At 38.5% G+C, this 21,295-nt stretch overlaps 2 protein-coding genes across 6 annotated transcripts in view; both read left to right on the top strand.

Moving 5' to 3' along the window:
* The window catches only part of tiam1a (TIAM Rac1 associated GEF 1a), a 61,702-nt gene extending 50,068 nt beyond the window's left edge, over positions 1-11,634 (top strand). For both annotated transcript variants that reach the window (XM_056736508.1, XM_056736507.1), the window contains exons 16-27: positions 5,071-5,298; positions 5,995-6,063; positions 6,197-6,322; positions 6,435-6,543; positions 7,038-7,217; positions 7,837-7,955; positions 8,134-8,242; positions 8,601-8,659; positions 9,066-9,162; positions 9,445-9,532; positions 9,777-9,949; positions 10,122-11,634. In XM_056736508.1, the coding sequence (XP_056592486.1) occupies positions 5,071-5,298; positions 5,995-6,063; positions 6,197-6,322; positions 6,435-6,543; positions 7,038-7,217; positions 7,837-7,955; positions 8,134-8,242; positions 8,601-8,659; positions 9,066-9,162; positions 9,445-9,532; positions 9,777-9,949; positions 10,122-10,657 (1,893 nt within the window). In that variant the 3' untranslated portion in view covers positions 10,658-11,634. The remainder of the gene's footprint in view (positions 1-5,070; positions 5,299-5,994; positions 6,064-6,196; positions 6,323-6,434; positions 6,544-7,037; positions 7,218-7,836; positions 7,956-8,133; positions 8,243-8,600; positions 8,660-9,065; positions 9,163-9,444; positions 9,533-9,776; positions 9,950-10,121) is intronic.
* Positions 11,635-15,144: 3,510 nt separating this feature from the next.
* Positions 15,145-21,295, top strand: part of grik1a (glutamate receptor, ionotropic, kainate 1a) — a 40,184-nt gene continuing 34,033 nt past the window's right edge. For all 4 annotated transcript variants that reach the window (XM_056736090.1, XM_056736087.1, XM_056736089.1 and 1 more), the window contains exon 1: positions 15,145-15,747. In XM_056736090.1, the coding sequence (XP_056592068.1) occupies positions 15,663-15,747 (85 nt within the window). In that variant the 5' untranslated portion in view covers positions 15,145-15,662. The remainder of the gene's footprint in view (positions 15,748-21,295) is intronic.

Here is a 21,295-nt window from a genome sequence, read left to right as displayed (position 1 = left end):
GCCATGTCGCGTTTGCATATTTTGTAGTTAACACAGTTTTTCTGTTTATTTAGTGTGAAATGCTCCCGCACCTATGATGACTTGGGTCGCGCTGATTTCTCTGCCTCCGTCATGTATCTTTCCTCCGCTCGTTTTTTTATTTTTGCTCCGCCCTGTATATGAGGCGCCGAACTCTGCTAGCATCAGTGCGCGAGAGAGACCGAGTGTGTTTACTTCGCTCCGCACTCAAATAAAGCTTTTTTTTTAATAACCAAACGTCTCCGCATCGCGCGACACAACGAATCGATAATGAAATTCGTTGACAACTTTTTTACTAATCGATTTTTATCGATTTTATCGATTCGTTGTTGCAGCCCTACAGGAAACCTTGTATGCGCTGTAAATCACCTTGGATAGAAGCTTCTGCCAAATGCACAAAACACCCTACTGCTGATAAACTCCTTAATTCAAACCAAAGCCCGTTTTTAATCCCGTTGGCCATTTCGCAAGTGTTCATATTGGACCCTTGTTGTATTCTTGATCGCATTGCGACTGCTCTTTCTGTAGTGCCAGCTCAAGTCCATAGACTGTAATTCTGGCCTGCTGCTTCTTGTTGGACCACAAACGATAAATCTCCCTTCTGGCTAGTCAGGGATCAGTCCATCAGTCATTAATGCGGCACGTAATTGAGCCTGAAACTCCCCGATGGCTCCTAATGCAGGTAATAGAGAAATATGCCGGATTCAGGAGAGAAATTTGCAACTACATATTTATTGGTCTAGAATCGGTCACGGTAGAGTTTGTTTCTATACTGTAAAAAATGATGTGCTCAATAAGCTGGGTAGCACGTTTTGGGATTTCTTTTCATTTAAGAAGCTCCTACCAATAGCTCAATTGGTTGAGCATTGTTTTAGCATTGAAAATGGGTTGGATTCTCAATGAACACACATGCTGCAATGCACTGCAAGTCATTTTGGATAAAAGCTTCGGCCAAAAGCATAAACATAAAAGCACTGAAGAAAGCTTTGTCTGCACCGCAGAGACGTTTCTACAGTATGTGTGACAGAATGACAGGCGGAGAGAAGCTGATTCAGCTTGGCAATAATTGATGGGATTCATATTCTTTCCTTTTCTCTTCCCGGTTTAATCACACGGCCGGTTATCATTATTATCTCACGTCACTTCTGTTTTTCTTTGCACGCTTTGAGGCGGGGGAGTGAGAGACCGGGACGTCTCCTTTAATTAGCTCCGCATTCTAATTGCTTGATTATGCACATCGATTTAAATCGCTTTACGCTGATAAATTATGGAGAGAGTCGCCGGAGGACACAGACAACCTAGAAGACAAAGGACTGTTGAGCTTCATTATTTTTCGGCTTCGTGGCCTCATGGGGAATGCGAAATCCGAAAACTTCTTTACAGACTTATTTACAATGTACAGTAGGTTCGGACAACTGTGCAGCTCTGCCCTCAGGTCGTCACTCTTTAGAGAAATATAAATGCATGTTCATGGATTTGGGCTGTTAACTGTCTAAATATTGACTTTTGTCATCAGGCTTAGTTTGGTGTGCCTGCGGAAGGGTAAGGGAGGAGATTCTTTTATTCGCAGATGGTTTCGAAGACGCACACAATGTTCTTATGCGTGTTTCAACCTGCGTCCTGCGAAATCATAAAAGAAACGTATAGATTTTGCCAGTCGCAAAGGCTCGTAAGGCGAGGTGGGTGACTTTGGATAAAGAAGGCATTTATTAATCTTTCATCGTTAGTTGAAATATAAAAGCGTTTGTTTTCTTAAGACTCAAGTTGAATGTAATAACTAGGCGTTCTTTGACACACCCCCTAAAGTTTTGATAGTGATAGCCTTGTTGCAATGGCAAAGTTCTCGAACCGTTTCACTTGATTGTCGTTTTGAAGTGTGATAAGAAGACGTTTCTTCGCTGTCGGTGGAAGGAAACATCACTTCCTGTCTCCTATGAGACTGTGCATTGATAAGATGGGTCTAACAGCCAATAAAAGCTGCCTTCATGTGTTTAGAAGTTGGGGGTTTGCATAACTTGTGTTTAAGCTGAGCTGATTTCTCTAATAGTACGAGCAGGTTGGGACTTGTGACCGCGAGTGTTGGGTGAATGGATGAAGGTATGTCATGTAGCCGTGTTTTCCATAACCTTCTGTTGTCTTGCCTCTTGGATTTGTGTTTTCTGCTTTGCAGTTTTTCTAAAACTGCTTTAAAGGGACAGTGCACACAAAATTTCTGTCATCATTTACTCGCTCTCAAGTTGTTTCAAATATGTTTAGATTGCTTTGTTCTGTTGAACACAAAAGAAAATGTTTTAAGAATGTGGGAAACCGAACTGTTTTGGGTCACCGTTGACTAGCATGGTCAATACCGTAGCCCCAGATCGAATGTTACAAAAATTCTTCCAAATATCTTTCTTTGTATTCAGCAGTACAACAAAATGTATACAAATTTGGAACAATTTGAGAGTGAGTAAATGATGACAGAATTTTCATTTTTGGGTGCACTGTCCCTTTAAACCTGTAAGTGTACAGTGTAGTGTATTAACATTAGGATATTGTAAACTATTGAGACTGCATCATTTGTCTTTTTTGTGAGGCATGTTCAGTAGCAAAAGACAAGAAATGACAAAAGGAGCGAAGAATCTGAACAATAGGACATGTTGCAAGCCAAACTCTGTACTTATTGCATCCAAACTTTGTGCGTATTGCATCATTGCACTTGAGATCAACATGCCTGCGAATCAATCGCTGCTCCAAAAAAAAACACAACCGCCCTCGATTGCTCATTTAAACATCACATTCAGTCAAACAAAGGCAAACTAGGCGTGTCAAAAAGTCAGAATTAGTGCACACCTGTCTTTTTTGTTCCTGGTATGTTGATGTTTAGACCAGAGAGAGCTGTGCTGTGTTACTCAGCTGTGCTAGAAGAGGGATTGGGTAATGAAGACTGTGGCAGTTCACGCTTCCCCCTTCCCTATGTGTCCTCCTCATCCTGTTGCAGTCAAGATTATTATTATTATTCTCCCTCTTTCTCTTTATCTCTCTCACCCTCTCTTTCTCTCTCTCACTCAATCTCTCTCTGTGTTTATTGTACCACCACAGCTGTCAGATCCCCATTCCATCCGGCTAAAAACCAGCTCAGACAAGCACAGTCGTAGGGATAAGTTCTAGGAAAGGAGGGAGGAGGGTATGTGATAGGGAAGCTACAGAGGATTGTATAAAGTTGACGCACTATGCTGGTTGGAGTTGTCGCTCTCACGGTTTGGTAGCAACGCTTTTGTGTTTTCTTCGGCGTGAAGATAAGTTTAAGGTGGAGGTACTTCCTGTGTTTTTGTTGCGGATAGCCCTGCCGTGACATCCGTGACCTGTGCGAAGGCAGAATGTCTGTGCTGTGGAGACACAGGAGCTCCAAACGCTCCACAGAATCCATCTATGATATGCTGCAGTTGGTGAGCCTGTGTGTTTTTCTGTATGAGCGTGTGCCTGTGGAAGTTTAATCAGATTTATATAACATCTCATCTTAAGCTTGGTTTTATAACATGAAGTATATTGTGTCGGATTTGCAGCTTTGTATCTTACATTCAGATAATGCGGTATTACACATGCTATTAGTTTAACCTTTTAAAAGAATATCCTGGGTTAAGTACAGATAAATATGCTAGGAATGACCTAAATTGTTGTTTCGTAACTTCTTTTCAGTCGGACTTATTGCACCTCCACAGATATTGAATAAATGTATTTAACCCTAAATATTCCTTATACGTATAGAAGACAGAACATCTTGTTGCATTATCTGTTCATCTCTCTTCATTGGCTCCACGTCTCTTTGAGCTGTCCAGGATGATTAAGGCATGCTGGGATGTGAGGGCACTTTGTCGGTCCGTCACTGTGCGTTTATCATAGAGGAACTCATGGTGCTGGAAGCCCCATCTGTCCTCTGTCGTCCCTGTCTGTGTGAATCTGTTCCAGCTCTTCTTAAACATCACCCGGATATTGCAATAGTGCTGGCTTTAAACTTTAAACTTTTTAAAGAATGAAGTGATTCTGCAATACGGGCTGTGATGTGTTGAGACAACAATTCTGGATTGATATGTTGCTTTGGGCTGATTTAAAGGGATGGTTCACCCAAAAATGAGTTTCGTCATCATTTACTCACCCTCATGTAATTTCATACTTGTAGAAATAACTTTGTTTTGATGAACACAGAGAAAGATATTTGGAAGAATGTAAGTCATTTTCAGTTCTGGGACATCATTGACTACCATAGTAGGAAAACTTAAATGGCAGTCGAAGTGCCCCAGAACTGTCCTAAATTCTTCAAAACATCTTATTTTGTGTTCAAAAGAAAAAATAAATACCGTACATTTTTCCAATGTCGTTCACTGTGTTCAGCGGAACAAAGACATTTGTACAGATTTGAAACAACCTGAGGGTCAGTGAAAAGGACAGAATTTTCAATTTGGTGTGAACTAGCCCTTTAAGATGGTGGATGTTAAATCCATTGAGTTTTTTCAGATTTTTCGAGAAACAATGTGATAAGAGCTGTTGTATGATGTATTTATAGTTGTTGTGTTAAAAAAAGAAACAAAGATGCTTTTGTATGCGTGTGGGAAAATGAGGAGTTGGGATGCAGAAATAGTCCCAGTTCGGGGGAGGAGTTGCTCATGGAAAACTTGTTGACACTCACTTTAATGGAAATTTTTCAATGACAAAACGTTCAGTACTGAATAAGTGCAAAGTCATTTAGAGGACTGACACCTTAAAAGATATTTATCTCACAGAGTCATCTAATCACACCCAAGTGGTTTCATAAGACATGATGTGCCTTGTTTTGCGAGTTCAGGCTCAGACTAGCCGTGCGTGCTTTGTTCCCGATCTTTCATATTCTTAAATGCTTCAAAGACGTGTATTGCTGGAGAAGACTTTTTATTGCTGGTGAATCCTTTTGATAAGTATCAGTTTAATTATTATTAGTGTGTTTTACACTTTTGCTAGATTTATGTGGCAAGTTGTAGATTTTATGTTCTGTCTAAAATAAATCAAATACTATCGAGAACCTGTTTGTCTTCGCAGAGCACAGAGCAGATGACCACTTTCTGCCGTAACCTCCACAATATGAATTCTCCAGAGGGTCCCGTTTCCTGTTCTTCCTCTTCCTGCACATCTTCCGCATCTTCATCCTGCGTGCCCAGTCCCATCTCATCCACGCCTGTGCTCTTCACCCCCCGCCAGCTGTCGGACGCGGATAAACTGCGTAAGGTTATCAGTGAGCTGGTGGACACGGAGAAGACCTATGTTAAGGTCAGTATCTTGAGCTGTGTGTTTTCAAATCAGAGTGTGCATTGGTATTTGTTTTATGTGTCTTTGATAAAACACAGTATTTCATTAAAACCTGTAGAAACCAGTGTTAAGGGTCAATTTTTGGGAATTTCAATTTTTGCATCATCTGAAAGCTGAATAAATAAGATTTCTATTGATATATGGTTTGTTAGGATGTGACTATATTTGGCGGAACAACAACTGTTTACAAAGCTGGAATCTGAGGGTGCAAAAAAATCTAAATATTGAGAAAATCGCCTTTGAAGTTGTTAATAAGAGGCACTATGGAATTTACACTAGAAAATTTATAAAATATCTTAATGGAACATGATCTTTACTTAATATCCTAATGATTTTTGGCTAAAAGAAAAAATGGACATTTTACCCCTACCATGTATTTTTGACGATTACTAAAAATGTTCCTGTGCTACTTAAGACTGGCTTTGTTGTCCAGTTTCACATATTATTGTAAAAAAAAGCATAGAATTATACAGGAGAATTAAAGAACATGGTGATTGCAACGCCAACGTCATGTGTTCGGGAAACACATATGAAATGTACATCAGTGTATTTGAAGTCATTTTGGAGAAGTGTTTGCAGGATATGTAAATGCTTTTTTATACATTTGTTTTTAAATAAATGTTAACTAAACATAATTATGAATTTGTCTCTCTGCAGGACCTGAACTTTTTAATAGAGCGTTACCTAAACCCCCTGCAGGAGAAGAGCTTCCTCCCACAAGACGAGGTGAGTTTAGATCAGTTTTATGTATCATAAAGTACATTTTTAATGGCTTAAATCAATTAATGTAAATATACTGTATGTATGCACATGGTTTTCAGTATCTGTGTATTCATATCGGTTATGTGTACTTTCTTAGCTGGATGTGCTTTTTGGGAACTTGGTGGAGATGGCTGAATTTCAATTAGAGTTTCTCAAAACTCTGGAGGACGGTACCAGGCTCATTCCAGATTTAGATCAACTGGAAAGAGTGGATCAGTTCAAGGTTCGGTTACATTATAAAACATGATCAACTGTTTATGTACTCAAAAGGTTTTTGTGCTATTTTTGTTTTAGATAGACTAGATAAATTGGATTGCACATTTTCTACTTTCCAGAAAGTTCTGTTTTCTCTTGGCGGGTCCTTCCTGTACTATGCAGACCGTTTTAAGATCTACAGTGCGTTTTGTGCCAGCCACACAAAAGTCCCCAAGGTGCTCTCTAAAGGTAAAGCATTGTGCCATCGTGCCGAGACTCATTTAGTGAAGCGTTGGCATATTCAGCCCTGTTGAAAGTGCATGAGAGGCTTGTTTGGCGTCTCTTAAAGACATTATTTGTGTGCCATGACTGGAAAGTTTGCCACAAGCTTCCAGTTTATTCAAAGCTAAAGGCACGTGTTTGCTTTCTTGTGAACACGTTATTTACCTCAAAGCATATTTATTTCATTTGAGGACTATCCTCTGCTTTAAAAATGCCATTTCTCAAGGCGGATAGTGTGTTGAGTGTATTATTTCAATTTGGAGCGGTTGGCCATGCATTAGTTCTTTGTTGAAACTGTGGATCAGGTTTTAGGACATTCTCTCAGGTGAGAACGCGAAAGAGCTCATTTATTCAAAGCTAAAGTCCTTGAGGGGTTCACTCTTAAACTGTACACTGTGGAATAAGTTTGCGTACAATTTTTATGCCATTTTAATAATTTCTCCTCTTTACTGTTTGTGCAGCTAAAACCGATCCTGAGTTTAAGGCGTTCCTGGCTGAGAGGAACCCTAGGCAGCAGCATTCCTCCACGCTGGAGTCCTACCTGATCAAACCCATTCAGAGAGTCTTAAAATACCCGCTGCTCCTCAGAGAACTTCACTCTCTCACTGACCCCGACAGCGAGGAACACTATCACCTGAATGGTAAATACAGAGCTTTAGAAAGTAATTATATGTTTGGCTTGTGGGTGTATTTTATACTGTTTATTTTCAATCCTATTCTGAGCTAGACAGGCAGGTTTCAAATTCAATATTTAAAATCTGCAATCTTTCTTGTTTAACATTTTTTTTATGAGCAAAGTTGTAGACACCATGTGACCAACTGCAAACAAGCGACACATTTGTGCATTCGTGTATTTACTTCCAAGGGAACATGCATACTGATAAAATGTATATCTGGGAAATTCAAGAATGTTAATGTTGAATAATGTGCAAAATCCCAAGTTCTTTGTTATGGAAAATATAAATAGAAAATAAATAGTTTCAAAGAAACAACATTCAAACAAATCCAAGACACTGGTCAAATATTTATGAAAAAAAATCTGTCAGGATACAGCGCTTTTGAATTGCTGTTAAATTTATTATACAAGTAAACCTATATTATATACACACCAGGAAATATAAAATGATAAACAAATATAATTTGAATAAAAGATGCTATTTATCAAGCAAAATACAGTATTTAGATGAATCCACTTCTAAATAGGTTATGTAACTCTTTAGTCTTCAAATACACTTTATTGAGTCTTTTGTTTTTTTGTAGTTGCCATGAAAGCAATGAACAAAGTGGCCAGTCACATCAATGAGATGCAGAAGATCCACGAGGAGTATGGAGCTGTCTTTGACCAACTCATCAGTGAGCAGAGCTCTGAGAAAAAAGAGGTAAAAAGCTGCTAGTCTCATGTAGATCCTTGTACAACCTTGACCCCCCTTCCTCTTCCTTTGAATGGAATCAATGTGAATATTGACCAAAAATATTTGGGTGAATTTTCCCTTTAAACTTACAGTATAAAGTTACTGTCTCCATCAAATATTTACATTATGTATTCTCGCATCCCAGGTCGCTGATCTGTCAATGGGTGACCTCCTACTGCACGACACGGTGGTCTGGATGAACCCACCCTCTGCTCTGATGAAAGGGAAGAGAGACCCAGAGCTGGCTGCCTTTAGTAAGTTTAAAACTCAACTTCCAAAAATAGCCTCCTGTTCTCTTATTCATTACTCTACTCTGGGCAGTTGTGTCTTTGGGCACAATGTTACTGAAGGAAGCACCTTGTCGAATGGCTCTTAAGGCATTAAACATGCATCCATCCGCATTCAGGCTTTTTTCTCTCAGGCATTTTAAAAGAAAGAATCTTTCAAACGGTTTTAAAATGGGTCAGTTTGATAGTGATGGATGTTTCTGCGAGATCAAATTTTTTTTAACGTGGATTATTTTGAAAAGGACCCTTAGCTTTTGCGTTGTGAATGTTCAGAGTTGCACGCCGAGTCTTGTATTAATATTTGATTCTCTTCTTCTCCCTGCAGTTTTCAAGACGGCGGTTGTTTTTGTGTATAAGGACTGCTCCAAGCACAAGAAGAAAATCGTAAGTGCTTCTTGCTTTCTTCATTATTCAGTCACAGAAATATGACAGACCTTTAGGACTGCAGAGGAAGTTTAAGTGCTAACGCTTTTAAGAGATGCAGGGTTTTTCTTGAAGTGCACACTAGCAGGTGTTAAACTGGGTTGCCCTGCTATTAGGGCAGTCACTCATAGGTCACAGAGTTTTGTTTGCCAAGTGAACCAAGCAGAAATCTAACGCTTGTTAGCACTTATTGCATCTTATAGTCTTTTGATATGCATTTAACTCCAGAGTATATTCCGGCAATCCATTGTGGTAGAACCTTTATCTTTTTTCAGATTGTTGACATTTTTGTGAATTGGTTGGTTGCAATAAATTAAAGATGTACGTTAAGTATATCGCTTTATTCAAATTCAATTTTTTTTATCAGGGTGGATCTCACAGAGCATCAGTCCTTGATGAGAGAGACCCATTCCGGTTTAGACACATGATCTCTACTGATGCTCTCCAAGTTCGCAACCTCCCGAGTAAGGATCGTTTTTGTTTCTTTGGTGATTTTGTCTCTTCATCTAATAAAGACGCCACATAAGAAGCTATATTTGTGTACAAAACATGACAGCTTGGTCCTGGATCACTTTTATATGTTCAACCTGGGATTTGTGCTATTTCCTAATGATGACAGGGTTGTGTGTCTTTCTTGAAGGTCATCAGCCTTGTTCTGAACTTGTGGGATGTGATCTTTTGGGTTTCCCATACTCCCACATATCTCTGCTAGCATACATGGTTAACATGATGTTTCTTTTCCTCAGATTCAGACGTTTCGGCAATGTGTGAGATCGTTCATGTGAGGTCAGAATCTGAAGGGAGACCCGAGAGGACCTTCCATATCTGCTGCAGGTGAGTGACGTCCACAACTTCACTCAGAGCTGATGACTGACAGATTAAAGGGGATAGTTCACACAAATATAAAAATGTCGTCATTTTCTCACCAAATATTTTTCTTGTGTCCAGCACTCAGAAAATGTGTATAAGTTCTGGGGCACTATTGACTACTATAGTAGAAAGAAAAACTACAACGTATATACGTTATATACTTCGCATAATTTCCATCAGTTAAAGATCCGAATATGCCTTTTTTCAGCTCTCCAGAGAATAAAAAAGACTTCCTGAAGACGGTTCATTCCATCTTGAGGGTCAAACAGCGCAGGCAGTTAATGCAGACCGAGAGTTTACCTCCAAATCGGCAGTATATTCCCTTCGGAGGGCAGCGGCTCTGTGCGCTAAAAGGCTCACAACCCATCATGAACAGAGCGGGTAGGTTAAGATCTCTGACGCACACTGAGAATCATTTTTCTTCTCCTTTCCTGTGTCCCTTAAAGCCCTCACATCTCACTTAAAATGATTTATGTTACACTTTTCTCAAAATACTTCCATGAGGAAGAGTAATAAAGCTATTTCTATACTTGTCTTTTCTGCTTCTCCACAGTTTCGGCCCAATCTCGAACCCTCGGGCGACGAAAGATGATTCGTAACCGTTTCACGATAGACACTGATGTGATTTTCAACAATGCATCGTCCCGGGACCTGTCACCCGTTACCCCGACAGACTCCCCGCCATCCAAGATGTCCTCATCGGCCCAGCAGCCAATGGGAGACACGGACCGGTGGGTGGAGGATCAGTTCGACCTGCAGATCTACGAAAACCAGGACGACGTCAAAGAGACGGACATTCTCAGCGACGATGACGAGTACTGCAAATCCGCCCGGGGCCCGTCTTCTGAACCGAGCCTGGAGGAGTCTTTAGAAGCCCTTAGCGTGGACGGAGATGACGAGAAGCAAGAAGACAAGGGACTCGACGGGATCCCAGAGGACAAGTCGTCTCCGAAATCTCACGCCCCTCTGAAGCTGACCCTTCTGAGAAAGCAGTGTGCGGTGGAGAGTGTCGCTTCAGAGAGGGATTGTGAGGTCGTTTGGGTTCGCAGGGACGATTTTAGCAGCGGCTGCAACAGCGACATCTTCTAAGTGGAAAGGGGATGCTATAGACTCTATGAGCTTACACACGGAGTCCAAGCCTTTGTGGACGTGATGCAACGACAATCCTGCTGAAAAAAGAAAAACGTTGAATTTGTGTAATTGTTTCAAGACACTTTAATTGAGTCCAGACATCACAAGAACATTCAGAAGCCGAATGTACAGCCAATGTATTAATAGAGGCTTTATACTGATGCCTGACTTGCACGAGCAGAGCACAGGCAGCTACACTTTTGTTTTGTTCATTTAAATGTAAAAACGTGCTTCATATTCCCTCCACACTTCTACTATTCAGGGATTTGTGACTAACAATAAATATAATATCGATATGTATTTGGAATGGCTAAGCACAAGTGATTTATCCAGCACAGCTAATTATTTAGCGTTACATTCCCTGTAGTCACAATTGTTTAATGCCACCCTGTTACAAACTTAACGGTTTCTTGCTTGCTGTCTTTTTTCATTTTTGATTATAGGTCACAGGAAACCAGTGTTAAAGAAAGCTGTTTACAAATGCGTAAAAAAACAGATGTTCTACTTTAAGTTGAAATAAGATCTGCAAAAATGTTATTTGGTACTAAAATGTCCCAAAGGCCTCATGGCGTTTAATGCCAAAGACATTACAAAGCGAACACCCCATACAAACTGAAAATGTTGTAGATTTGTTCTTTTCGTACTAAATAGCAACATCATGAATTTTTAGGAGTTTAAATCCTTTTGATGTTTTGTACATTTGGTAAAGATAATGATGGCCATGAACGTATATTTTCAACATGAGAGAGGCCCTTCCACTTTTGAAAAACAATCATTTATACAGCCAGCGAAGCAGTTTCATTAGATGAGTTACATTTGTTGTATTTGAAACAGGAATTAAAAGACGTCTTCTTTTTCACCCTCTGCCTTTTTGAAACCGTGTATGTTCATACTGTGGAAATAATTCTTAACCTTAAATAAAATATCCTAATTTATATTTGCAGTTTTACCCGAATAGCTTTGTGTGGTCTGTTTTGTTAACGCAACACACGTTGTGGTTTTTAAATAAAGTTTTGTGACTTTCAACACATTGGTTTGTTTTGCTACACAGTTTGTTTAGCATGTACTGTGTAAATAAGGGCATTTAATTACAAACTTTTGAAAAGCTTCAAAACTTTTTTCGTTTTTTCAAGTTTCTTATTCTGTGTTTTTATATTTCACATAGTTTTTAAATAAAAATCAAGATCATTATGGCAGAAAGTAATTTATAAGGGTTTTGAATGTTTTTAAATGTGCAGACACTTGAAAGTGTCCTTGCCTTATCACGTGTGACCAGAAGGTGGCAGTGTTGCACCATCAACTGTGATTAGGAAATGTTGCAAATACATTACGGGCAGTCTAAAATGTCTTTTTGCATTTATCCAATTGCAGAAGCGATACAGATGAGTCATTTCTCAGAAACGGGGACAGTGTTTTTTCATCCCTCCTGTGGGTTATTTTTGTACTCTGGTTTTAAATGAGGCAATATTATGTTCAATCACACAGTATTACAGCTCTGAGATCCTGTTAGTAAGTTCCTGCTCATGGTACATTAATTCATCTGAAACAGTTTGAATCAATTGCTGTTGTAATCCTAGTGGAACTTGCTTCATTTTTCTTCATCTGGGAATGTCTTTGTGAGAAATGTTATTCATGCAATCACACGTAAACCATTGAAGCACCATAGAAAGAAATAATACAACCATGGATATAGAGACCATTTCAAAGAATTTTCAGTTTTTCTGAATTATAGGTATATTTTTAGGTAATTAAAGATTTTTGTTTCCTTCTGTGAACTACAAACAATATTTTTCCCAAATTTTCAATAAAAATATTGTTTCTAGTTGCAGATATTTGCAGAAAATGAAAACTTGAGAAACAGGTCCAAATAATAGAAAAGGTGCTCTGTATATTTTCAGACCTCAAATACAGCAAAGAAAACAACTTCTCATTACTTTTAAGCAATAGAAGAGTAAAACTTTACATGTTTTTATAAAGATTTCCAAAATTATTTCATGTGTCTTGTCCTGCTATTGGTCTTTCACATTGCTGTTGGATGACTTTGTCACTCCTGAGGTTTGATTTTGTTGAAATTCGACAGACACTGATCCGGAATGACCACAATACATCTAGACATGCTGATTAAATGAAATGTGGTCTCTTATTTTATCCCACGGCTGTACATTTGAGAGGTTCGCTGTCTCATCTTATCCTAAATTTGTATGATGGGGAGTGAATTACTCTGTAACTATTCAGCTTCAGGACATTTACAATGCTGTCCACCATGAAGCCCATAAAAGAAAAAACTAAATCATTGAAAAAAGAAATTTGGTAAATGGCACAGAAAATTCTGGGAACAACGTGGAAGAGAGTTCCTACATAGGCAGCGCAAGTGCTTTACATATTATGTCTTCTAAAATGAATTCTGTGGCTCTCTCATATCTTTTGGGCCAGCTCTTAGTCATCGCAGTGACTTGGAGAAGTGCTGCTTACTGTCAAGTGTCTAAGAAACGTACAGAATGAAGGTAAGAGGATTTAAATGCTATTTTCATAAGCTGATCTATTGAATATGACAGGTTCATGCTTTTTCATTTCTGCTCAAGATTACTAAGAGTTTTCTCCGGCAGGTTGGAATTCCCAGTCATGCATTTGTCTTATTATGCATTCAGTTGTTTCAAATTGTTTCATGGCGGTGGGTTTGCCTCGTGGCTTTACATGATTTATCCCGAGTACGTTTCTTGAATCAACATCCCGGATGGCCCTGGAACAACATTCCAAGCAAACAATTAAATCTAGGGGAAAGGATACAGATAAATAAATGTCAGCTAGTCATTGCATTGATTTTAAGGCTCTGTGGCAGGTTAAGGTTGTTTAATGCGAATGCTGCGTTAAAGAAAAGGTGACGATACACATGTTCTAAATGCACAACTGTGCATAATTCATGTGTGACAGACTTATGATTTGATTATTAATGTCTGTTATGAATTGTGCATAGGTTGATATATTACAATTCATTTTTTGCAATCATAAAATGCAATTTATATTCATTTTGCCTAGAACTGCCTCCTAAATAGTCAATAGTAATTAATCATAAATCAGCCAATAGATGTACTCAGATGAGAATGTGGTTGTGCATTATGTAAACAATACAAAAACTGTGTATCCTCTGGATCATGTGACTCATATACAGAAGAAGAACTATGGATTAAATGTTCTTTCACTCATAATCCCAGGCAACTCATTAAAATGCAGTTTATGCATATCCAGCTCACTACTTTCCAACTCACTTTAGTTCTGGCAGTCGATGCATGGATCAGTTCGCTTGCAGGGGTTCAATGGGCCCGTTCTGACAGTGCCAGGACTGCCGCAGTGTGTTTGCACCTGTTGGCTTCTCTCACCCCCTTTATCCCTGTGTCCTGTATAGCACTCTGCATCGTTTATACCGATCGTGATCTGAGCTCCTTTGGTTCCACATGGAGGAGGATCTGTTTGCAGGCTGGCTGGCCTTATGTTTGCTACATTACGCATGGCCTGATCGCTCTAGTGCTGTTCTGGCCACAGTCACCTTCTACTGACACAGAAACATCAGATTGGATGCACTGTTTAACTGTCTGTCAAGAATCACACACATGCATAAATGACTAGAGGATTGTTAAAAATGTGTAAGGTGATGATACGGGATTGTTTTTATGAAATAATTATTTGGGATATGCGTGTCACAATCCATGTGTAATTGAATTACCATCATGTTACCCAGGCTGTCTAATTTAGGCAAACAAATAACTATTTTGTGAAGTTTCTCTTGAGACTTCTCTTTACTTTAGGTGCTGTTTGGTTATTCACCCAGCAGGTGGCGTTATCTTCCACAGTTTGCCGGCTTTACAATTCAGTGTTTGGAAGTTCTGGTCTGTTGATGGATTGTACCGAACTGGTTCGTTCAGACGCTTCGTTTGAATCGGTTGTAAAACGATAACCTTTCCTGCTTTCCTGTAGCTCAGTGGTAAGAGAAGGTTGTGGGTTCGATCCCAGTGTAAAATGTATAGGATAAAGCAATGTAAGCCGCTTTGGATAAAAGCGTCTGCCAAATGCCTAAATGTAAATGTAAATAACCATTAAAATTCCCAGAAGTCTTTGCATTACATATTTCAGAAGCATCGCTGTTAACCCCGATGTATCCTATCGTAAAGCCCAATATTTAATATATAATAGCCCGATATTGCTTATTTTACCAACTTCCAAAAACATTATTTCAGAAAATGAGAAAACGTATTATAATAATGTTAAAAACTATGTTAGATAAACACTAACGTTAGTTAACATACTACTGTTAATGATTTAGCAAATGTTGTTATTCTGAAAACGAATCGGTTCGGCGGAGTCATCGAAACTCGGTTCAATAGAACGATTCATTCGGGAATCGGACATCACAAATTCTTTGATGGACATCATTGTTTCGTGCACACATATAACGTTACAGTACCTTGACACTCAATACACAACTTTATAATTTAGTGTGACAACATTGCGCTTACTTTACCTCATTCTGCATTAGTCAATGGGTTTCATACAGCGTATTGCCATTTAATATGTGGAGCGTTGCGGTCGCGCTTTAAATGATGCTTTATCATCGCGGGATGCACCAACAAAGTAAACGAGCACGCAAACTTGTGTGCAGTAGAGAAATAAAGAGCAGCGAGGCAAACTGAGCAGATTTTGTATTAATCCCGCGTCTGGATCATGGGGTAGTGGCAGTGGCACGAGCGCTCTCTTCACATTTGAAACGATGAGCAGAAGATATCCGCCGAAAATCTCACCTGGTACCCCGTGAATACCGCTTTACGTCGTGGATTTATATCTTGGATGGTTGTATCTTTGCGCGCAATGGGAGAAGGATGGAAGTTGGTGAACGGCACGCGCCGTGGTTCCCTAAATCCGGCACGAAGTTTTTCGGGGTTTTACCTGTTGTGATAAACGTTACAGAGCCATGGAGGAGCGCAGAGGACTGATGCTTTTTCTTTTTTATTTGATGTCAAAGTTGTACCTTAGTGACCAGCAAGTCATAAGAATCGGTAAGTATATTAAATGTCATGACTTTTTCGTTGTTTTCTAAGGTTAGTTTATTTGATTCCTCCCACATTTATGAACTCATAATACAGGTTACAGCAATAATGTCATCTCTTCAAGTCACGTGCTCCTTCACCTACTTCTGAACATTTTACCCAAAAAGACCTTACATTTGTTTAACTGGTATGTTTTTGCTACCTATAAATGCCGGTAATTTTACAGGTTCCCACTTTCACATCCTGATCGAAACATTACAGATGCTACTATAAACCATTGAAACCTTCGCAATTTTGAAGTTGTGTATTTTTTGCCTTGTTCCAGTAGGATTTAATGGTGTTCTGTTGGTTTCCATCCATATCCCATAGTAGAACCCGATACATTACCAGTAGACACCAACAGATGACATTATAGTTTCCATTAAATACACTTTTCATTATTGTTTTGTTGCCTTAAGCTTATGGTTCGAGTTAATGCAACATTGATCAAACCCTATAAAGTGTAAAACTCAATTGTTCTGTATGAGAAAGATTCAACCTTCAACTTGTACGTAAACAATCACGTTTTTCAAATTAAACTCATCTTCATCATGGCTGTGGTTGGGATTTGAGAGATTGTCATTGACTCTTCATCCGTGTGTCAGATCGGACAGAACTGATGATTGCTGCGGTTTGACTTTAGCATCACGGTAAATCCCCAAAGCAGTTTTAACAACATACATTAATCCTCTTTCCTACCCGAGACTTGATTTGATGTTCCTCTCCAAAAGACAAGGCTTCGGTTTCGACAGATTGCTTCTGTGGGATTGATTGTATAACACCAACATTTGGAAATACCTCATTCCTTTTTTCCAAATAAAACAAAGGACATTGTTGATTGTATTTTACAGCAAACTTCTTTATGTATATGAATGACCGAGTCAGAATCTTAACCTGAACCCAGTTGAGATGAGATGCTGTGGCATGACCTGAAGAAGCCTGTACAATCAAAACCACCCAGAACATTGATGTACTGAAACAGATTTGTATGGAAATGTATTCTAAGCATTTTGCAGGTCTTTAAACCAGCAAGAAACATTTGGCTAAGGATGATCTTGTAAAAGAGAATCTAATGAAACTGCTGAATTCAATGGTTTACACTGAGAATGATCTTTTCATGTCCTGTTATATGTAAACGTTTTTGTCTGCAACTGTGGCTTAGTTGATCAGAAGACATTTAATAATGAATGTGGTCTGGTGTTTCTTGTAAATTTAAATGTTTTCTTGCGACTTTACTTCATGCCCTGGAGGTGTATATGTGTATTGAGCAGAATGAATGAATGCTTTATCCCCGAATTGTAACCTCCTGACTGCCCTATCAATTCCACAGCTATTTTATCAATGCTTTTCCTGAAGGGACCCGCTTGGAACACAGCATGTGTGGAGCTTTTCTATTTTTCTATAGACATTTGTCAAGGTTTATCAGATGTTGTAGGTTTACAGATGTCCCGTCCTCTTGGATACACGGTGATCTGTCTTTCCAATGGATGTGAAGTGGAGCAATGAATCATATTATTAGATAAACAGGCCTTTCTCACACATTGACGTAAACTTGGATGTTGCGTGTCTGCATCTAAAGAGCCTGGAGACGCAGGCGGCATTCGTCCCTGCTGCGCTCTCATACGGGTGAATCCATCTGTCCCTCCAGTGCTGTGCTTTGTTAATGCCATCTAAAATCTCAAGTTAATTTAACAAAGCATCATGTAAAATATTAAACATTGAGATTATTACTTAATATTAATATTAAGGAATTAATCTGTTTATAAAAAATAGCATGTGTTTGTTGAGGGATTCTGAAAATTCTGGCTTCTTTCATCATTTCTTTAAAATGAATGTAAACATTGTCATTTAGGATAAAACTTTTGTGGTTTAAGATGTTGTGTATGAGGTAGTAGCCAGACAGGAATAATAAGGAGGAAGTAAAATTTTTCACAAGTTCTCAAGGTAAGCACAGTAGCCTATAAAGGAATAGCTCACCCGAAAATCTATTCTCTCAGTTTACGCACCCTTATGCCATTCCAGATGTACATGACTGTCTTAGTTCGAACAAAACGTTTCTTTACATATGTCATATGGTGCAAATGCATGTTTTTCTGTGTCTTTGGTGTGTTATTAGCTGCCCCTGCATGGATTAGAAACATAAAATGCCCAAAAAATAAAGTGTCGGAACCAAAGATGCATTCTATCTAAAAGCGAATGCTCAACCAGACCTGCCTTAAAACACCTTGAATAAAATAACACAAATGTATACTCAAGTGGTGGGCGTACCTGTCAGAACAATTTATTTGGAACCTGATGTTCCTAATATGGTAAGAATCGTTACATTTTTCGTCACACGCTTGCAGTATTCGACCAATCACTACGCACTGGTTAACTGGCCAATCATAGCACACCTCACTTTTTCAGAGCGATGAGTTTTGTAAACAAATCTGCACGTTTTAGAGAGGCGGTGCAAAGAGGAGATAAAAACATGCACGGTATATGGAAAATACAGTGTTTTCTAACCTTAAATCGGTCTCTTTTACATCTAAAAGAAATGATAATATTCGTTTTAGCCTGTTAACTTGCTTTAAAAGGTTTCCACAATGATGGCGTGTAAAAGAACCATTTTTGCCCCAAAGAACGATTTATTCAAAGGTGTGAGTGATTGTGTTGGGCCATTTTTTTTATAATACATTACAAAGAACCCTTTTCTACTACAAAGAACAGAAAGTTTATTTGGATGTTAAAGGATTTTTATGGAATGATTCAACCAAAAATGGCTTTTATATGGCATTGTGAAGCACCATTATTTTGAGAGTGTAGGTCCCAAAATGTTAAAAACCATTTCTTCAGTATCATAAATGTAATCCAGATTACTCATGTAAGTATCTTCTGAAGTGAAGGTTTAACTTTTTTGGACCTATACAGCCGAGGTAAAAAATGAAGAGGCCATTTCATAATTATTTTCTAAATTTACTTTTTATAGTTATGTGTTTAGGTAAATATTTGTTTTTGTTTCGTTCTGTGAACTACTAATAATATTTCACCAAAATTTCAAATAAAATATTTTTTCTATTTGCAGAAAATAAAAACAGGAGAAACAGATCAATGATAACAGAACAGATGCTCTGTATTTTTCCAGACCTCAAATACGGCAAAGACAACAGGTTCACATTCACTTTAAGCAATACAAGCGTAATATTTCTACATGTATTTGGGGGGGTAAAAATATATGTTTTTATGTGATAACATCAGTTTTTCATGTGTCTTGTTACGCTGTCAGTCTTTCACATTGCTGTTGGATGGCTTTGTCACTCCTGAGGTTTGATTTTGTTGAAATTCAACCGACACTGGACTGGAATGTACACAATACATCTAGAAATGCTGATTAAATGATCATTTAGAATGGTCTCTTAATTTTTCACCATGGGTGTATATGTACTGTATATAAAGTGACATCTGGGATGCAAAACGTGTTTAGTTGTCTACAGGAGTCAGAAATCATAAATGTGTCCTGGAGTGCCTGTTGACGCCCTTTATCATATTGACACTAATCATTTGACCGCATGACTGTAATGTGGTTAGTGTTGGTCTTCCCCCCTGCTGTGATGAGCAGGACACTGCCACGCATTTGATGTTCATCTCCATAAATCTCACAATTATTGTCCACTGTCCAGTTCTGCATGAATTACCGTCTGAAAACCTTACAGAAATGTTTGCTATAAATGTACAGCCACATCAGCTCATTCAGGTTTCAAATAATGCACTCGGGAAGTTTTGCACTGTTGAGCGAAAGGGAATGTGCAGTGCTGGTGGAAGTATTGCATACACCATCTGGGAAAATTAATCCCTTTAGATTTGGATCCTTGTGGCCTCAGATGTATGTTCAGAAGTGTGAAATGCTGCTGCACTTTGACCGTCAGCAGAATTTCTCAAACTCTGTATGGATATGGCAAATTAGAAACATCACAACCTGGTTTTCAAGGCTCAGAGCTTTTATTTAACAGTCTACATGTTTGCAAAATATACATTGATTAACAAATTATTTTTGCTGTAGTAAACATGATCAAGTTGTCAAAAGATAAACCTCTTGAGATTGAAATTGTTACAAATTAATTCAAGCATTAAAGTGTTTCCCATAAAACATTTACACGTATGCATTTGACTGCGCTTTTATCTTAAACGACTCAAAATAAATTCGAGTTTTATCTGTATGTGTATTCCCTGGAATTGAATCCCAGACCTTGATGTTGCAAGCACCATGCACAAGGTTCAGGAGCACCAAAAAGAAGATGAGAACTCCCTCTCTCTCACTCTTTCTTTGTGGTAAAAAGAGCATTGGTATGCATGCCGGCTTCGCATCCCCTTTGTTGTTTTCCTTGTGTTTGTCAGAAGGGATGTGTTTGAACAAGATTTCATGAATTTGAATGAGAGAGAAGGTATTTTGGATGATTTGGCCTGTGTGTTTGCAAAAAGTATTGTGATGTCTTTATGAGGAGTGTGTGGCATTTGGCATAGACAGGGACATAGAAACAAAGAGATGGTGTCCGAGATGTCCTGAGTATTCAGCAGTGACATTGTTGCATGTTTGTGCCTGTCGTTGTACGCGCATGCTTTGGTCTGTCACTGTGCACTTCAGAAAAGGTTCTAGACTTGTGACTTTGGTTATTAATTTGTGTGTCTGGAGAATGTGCATATTGAAATTGTGTTCTGAATGTTTACGATGGAAAGGGTTTCATAAATGCTATTTATGTATCTCGCTATGATTGATCGTATTTGTCTCAACCAAATTTGAAGAATTACATTGAGTGCAAGTGGAAACACACAATCAACATTAAATATTGATTTTAATCATTCAAGAGTACATTAAATTATTCATGCATGTTATGTTTGATGAATATTTGTTTTCATAAACTGTTAAAGTCGGTTCTTTTGGCAAAAAGATTTCAAATGAATGCTGGTTCAAAACAGATGGCATCCAGAGCCATCGGTTTATTTTGAGGTTTTATTCCTGCATGGGTCATTGAGTTAGATCTGATCGTTCTGTTAGGTCGGTTGATGATGTTGGAAAAAAACTGTCAGATAAACTAAATCAGATTATATCATCAAATGAGCATCTCTTGCAATAATCCAGACATTTTTCATCAAGTACTTGACTGATGTCACAAAGTTTGCGGTTGCTGAATATTCTTTGAGGCTGAATACACTTTATCCAACGCACAAAAAGGTCTTAACCTCTGCAAACGTGGTGCATGTACAGTAAACACCACGGGATGTGGTGTGATATATTTACTTCCATATTCTTCCATGATCTAAAGTTCAGTGAGCAATTGAATATTGCTGAATTTGCCTTTGTAGAGTTTAAATGGATATAATCTCCTCAACGCTTTTGAGATGTAAATTTTGGTAAAATGTCGAAAGGCTGAGAAATGTAGAATTTGACTGTAATTGCAAGCATGCTTTGCAGGATATATATTACAGGTTTTAGCTAAAAAAGCCTCTTTTGTATTCTGTGCAAAGCCACCACGAAATGAAT

This window comes from Triplophysa dalaica, chromosome 22 (genome assembly GCF_015846415.1).
Source record: "Triplophysa dalaica isolate WHDGS20190420 chromosome 22, ASM1584641v1, whole genome shotgun sequence".
Classification (NCBI taxonomy): Eukaryota; Metazoa; Chordata; class Actinopteri; order Cypriniformes; family Nemacheilidae; genus Triplophysa; species Triplophysa dalaica.
Note: the sequence above shows the minus strand (reverse complement) of the source record. Positions and strands in the feature narration are given on the sequence as shown.